The following is a 4430-nucleotide window of genomic DNA, read 5'->3' as shown; positions in this document are numbered from 1 at the left end:
TTCTTCTGCTCAAAGCAACAACAAAAATGCATTACTTTACAGTCAGAAACACAAAGTTCATTTGTGTGAAAACGATTTTTAAAAATGGGCATACATCTGAAGATTTCTCTCTTCATATGAAACTCAGCAAAGTTTATTTTTATTAAATAGAAAATATTTTCCATCAGAATAAATTTCTAAACATGCTAATTGTGACTTTTCAAATGTCTGGCAAACTTTTTTTTTAATTAGATTTTCAAGTTTATAGGGATGCCTTATTTATTGGGTTATGTAGAGTTGTATCACTTAGAAAGCATTCCAGCTGGTTACACATGAAATATCGACTACATAACATGCTATCTTTCTGAAAATTTAAAAACTGGACCTTTCTAAACAAAATCAGTACATTTACTACATAATACATGTGATGTCAGGAAAGGAGACAGAGTAGACGTGGAATTTTGCCCATTTCATTTATGAAACTCAAAACTTTTTCTACTTCTAAGACAATTTTTAAGTTTCATAAATAAACAGTTCTGTCCTGTTCTAGTAAATAAATATATTTACTTTATATTTCTAACTTTGCAAAAGTGGACTTCTGAAATGTGATGGCTTGAGCTTTGAAAATCAAGAGCTAATTAACTGAAAGCTGATCAAATGTGAGTCAATCAGCTTTGATAAGTGGAGAGGAGAAATTATAAAAACAGTAACAAACATGGCAAGCTAAACATATTTCTTTCACAGGGGCTTTGAAAGAGGCAGTGTTCCTCACAAGAGACTCTAAGCCTAGCTTTATCATGATAAAATATAAGATGAAGATTAAAAAACTTACGAATGGTATCTTTGGATGACTGGATTATGGTTTTGTTTATATTCTCCTTATAGTCATGATCCAAATATGTATGATGACATTATATAAATAATTATAAAAAGTATTAACATTTAAAAATGTTCTTTATAGAAACTTTTAAAATATGAAAGTATTTTTAAAAACTCCACAGGCTCAAAAATGTTCTTATATATTGTTTTAGATAAACTACAATCCTAAAATAATTTAACAATTAATTAGTAAATGAATTAATTAAATGAATTATTATGCTATGAAACGTCTACTATACTAGGCACTGTGCTAGAAACTGAGCTCCAGGGAGATTAAGACAAAATCATTGTTGTGAAAGGGCACAGGTTGGCATAGAAATGATAATGCATAATTTATTTAATAATTTCATAATTATTATACATTTATTATTAATAATAAATTCATGATAAGGCATTAGTTTAATAGGATATTTGAAAAGAGGATTAAACAGTACTGGTTTAAGTATAAACATACATTGATGGTCTAATGTAGTCTAATTTTGGAATGCTGTACTTTGGAAACGTATATTCTTTGTGGAATCAACTAAGTAAGGTAATTTGGATCACGATATTTGTAAAATGGTGTAATTACTGTCAATGTTTCTCTGTGCCTATGTTGTCAAAACTCAGATGTGTGAGAATCACTTGGGAAACTGTCAAAATAGTAATTCCCGATTCTGGTGATTCAGGTGGTGAAAGTGGCTGGTAGCGGGTGGGAAGAGCACCCAGCTGTCAGCATTTTTAACACTTTCCCTAGGTGATTATGATTCAAGTAAGGGGTCTATGTTTCCCTAAACACTAACATATACAACGTTCAAAAAAAGTTTACAGAATTTGAGTTAGAAACTTTCCTTGTTATGTTTCTTTGGAAACAATGTAATGCTTTCCACATAACTAGTTACTTGCCTTTGGCCCCTTAGTTAAGGATAGTGAGTTAGGGACAGTTTTGAGCTGGATTTCTAACTCTATCTTAGTTAACTAATCAATCAAAATATTAGTAATTTAATATCTACTATGTTGGGCACCATACCAGAAACTGTCTGGAGAAAAGGGCACACATTCACAAAGAAATAACAAAGCCAAATACTTAATATAGTTTTTAAGAACTTACAAAGTAGTTTCATGGTTCAGGTATGGACAAGAAGGGAGTGTGTTTCCGCTTTAAAGAAAATGTGTTCCCCCAATTAACTTACAGGTCTGGGTAAGTCTGTTAAACTGGGTGGGCAGGCCTGCCAAGAGCCTCCTTTGAGAAAATCCATGTCAAGGATAGAAACACAGGCACAAATAAAGCCTTCAGCCTGTTTGTATTGTGGAGGTTTGTAGTAATGCAATTCAGGGCACACTTACATGCATTTCCTGAGCTAGTTCACAGTGCACTCTTATCTGAGTTATTTGAAGGAGTTATGAAAGAAAACCAGAAAGGGCTATTTTTCTAAGAACCAATGTAATCCCAAGAACCACAAGAGTTGTACTCATTGGGATAAATATAACTCTTAAATTATAAAGACATTCTCCACAATTCTATAGGGATCAAATGGGGATTTGGCTCACAAGAGACTCTAGAGAAATCAGTGGGGCTTTGTTACCTTGAAGACCCTAGCACCTCGTCAACAGCAACAGAAACAGGATCCAGCAGAAAGGAAAGTGTGGCCAATTAAGAATTTATTATTAATAAGTAATCAGGGGAGCAGGAGGATTGCAAATAACAAGAATGACATGGGGGAACCCACCTATTTTCACTGTCTGGACTTGTAAACATGAGTGATAATTCCTCCAGTCCTCCCTAAGTACCTGATGGGGGTCCTGGTCCTGTTAAATGTTGGGGAGTTGGGAACAGAAGTCAGCCCAACACAGTTCCACATTTCATCAGTTCCACTCAGCAGCCCTGTAAGACAAGCATTGTTCCCCATTTCACAGAGCAGAAAACGGGCTCTTTAAAGGAATGTATCTTTAATAAAGGGAAGGTTTATTATTTCAGTTAAGACTGAAGGATACTTAGTTTACTCTTCAAATTTGTTGAGCCAGTATTGTTATGTATCTGCACTACATTCATAATCTCACTGAAAAATAATTTTCATTGCTTCTCAAACTCCAGAAAATAAAAGGAAAAAATGTCACATATCATCTTTTTTTTTTTTTGACTGAGTCATGCTCTGTCGCCCAGGCTGGAGTGCAGCGGCCTGATCTCGGCTCACTGCAACCTCTGCCTTCTGGGTTCAAGCCATTCTCCTGCCTCGGCCTCCCGAGTAGCTGGGACTACAGGCGTGTGCCACCATGACCGGCTAATTTTTTGTATTTTTTTTTCAGTAGAGACAGGGTTTCACTGTGTTAGCCAGGATGGTCTCGATCTGCTGACCTCGTGATCCGCCTACCTCAGCCTCCCAAAGTGCTGGGATTAGTTACCACACAGAAATGTGCCCCAATTAACACCCTAGTGTATTTAATCTCGGATTTTTTTTTACTTCATCTGTTATATGTAAGTATACATTTTTAATGAGACAATAAATGTATAGATTGCTTTTTAAATTGCTTTATTAGCTTTAAATTTTTCCATGCAAATGGGTGAAACTACTGCTGACAGAAACTTAGACTGAATGCAAAGGCAATCTCCAAATAGAAGCTGGCAACACAAGACCCACTTGACACATGGAAATAACATAGGGTTCACAGCAAACGGATCAGTAAAGGCATATTAGGAAAATGCAAGGAAAAAGAAAACAGCGGGAATCACAGTATTAATCTCATGATAAATGGCAGGAGTCAAGGCATAAGGCAAAATTCATCATGATGGTCATGGTGATTAGAGAGCTCCCCCATAAGGATACGCAGACAATTCCTCAACTGCAGCTCCCTAAGTTTTCTCCTGATTTCTCTCATCTCCTCCATGAATATTTCCATATCATCTCCATCTCCACCCATCCCATCATTGATCTGCCTATTGGGTATGGCCCATCGAAAATTAGGGGCAAGTCGGCGCGCCTGTCCCCGTCGATTTCCTGCAGGCTGGTGGCCTTCACCTCCTCCCAAAGGGCGGTCTTCCTCTCCATTCTGCATAGGCTGCTCCATCTCTTCGTTTTCCTGGTGAATATTTGCCATGATGAGATTTTTTTTCTGGTGGTTTTTCTTTAAACACAAGTAAGACAAAGGCAAGGAGAGAGACTGAATGCTTGGTGCACTGACCAGCAGGATTCAGAGCCCTGATATCAAAGGATTTTTTCATTTCATTTTTTCCCAAGTTAGAAGTTCCGTGCGTCCTCTAGGGGGCCTCCAATTAGAGCCCCTCCCTCCAGCTTTCTCCCCTTACCTCCCTTCCCCCAAACCCACCATTTTTCCTTTCCCAGGATTCTTTCCCAGAGCTTCGCAGGCACCAAAATGGAGGACCGGTATAGGAGTGGGGGATGGGGTGGAGGGGGTTGGGGTCTCAGACTGGGCTTTCCTCACGTTCCGACCCCCGCCCCACCACCGTCCCTCGAACCGACCTGGGCCTATCCTTGCAGTCTCCTCCTCCTCCGGATTCTCGCTGCGAGGTGCGCCGCGGGGACACTTAGCCTCGCAGACCTGCTGTCGGGCCGGGGTTGGGGGAGTGGGGGCTG

At 38.6% G+C, this 4430-nt stretch overlaps 1 protein-coding gene across 8 annotated transcripts in view; it reads right to left on the bottom strand.

Annotated features, from left to right (window-relative positions):
• Positions 1 to 3349: 3349 nt before the first annotated feature.
• Positions 3350 to 4430, bottom strand: part of NGFRAP1 (nerve growth factor receptor (TNFRSF16) associated protein 1) — a 1790-nt gene continuing 709 nt past the window's right edge. For 2 of the 8 annotated variants that reach the window (XM_011954402.1, XM_011954404.1), the window contains exons 2-3: positions 4317 to 4395; positions 3352 to 3915 (exon numbers count right to left, since the gene is read on the bottom strand). In XM_011954402.1, the coding sequence (XP_011809792.1) occupies positions 3598 to 3903 (306 nt within the window). In that variant the 5' untranslated portion in view covers positions 3904 to 3915; positions 4317 to 4395 and the 3' untranslated portion in view covers positions 3352 to 3597. Of the gene's footprint in view, positions 3961 to 4161; positions 4399 to 4430 lie in introns of all 8 variants that reach the window. The other 6 variants (XM_011954399.1, XM_011954397.1, XM_011954400.1 and 3 more) reach the window with 6 other exon arrangements.

This window comes from Colobus angolensis, unplaced genomic scaffold (genome assembly GCF_000951035.1).
Source record: "Colobus angolensis palliatus isolate OR3802 unplaced genomic scaffold, Cang.pa_1.0 Scaffold382, whole genome shotgun sequence".
NCBI classification, from domain to species: Eukaryota; Metazoa; Chordata; class Mammalia; order Primates; family Cercopithecidae; genus Colobus; species Colobus angolensis.
The sequence above is the reverse complement of the archived record's forward strand: the minus strand, read 5'-3'. Positions and strand labels throughout refer to the sequence as shown.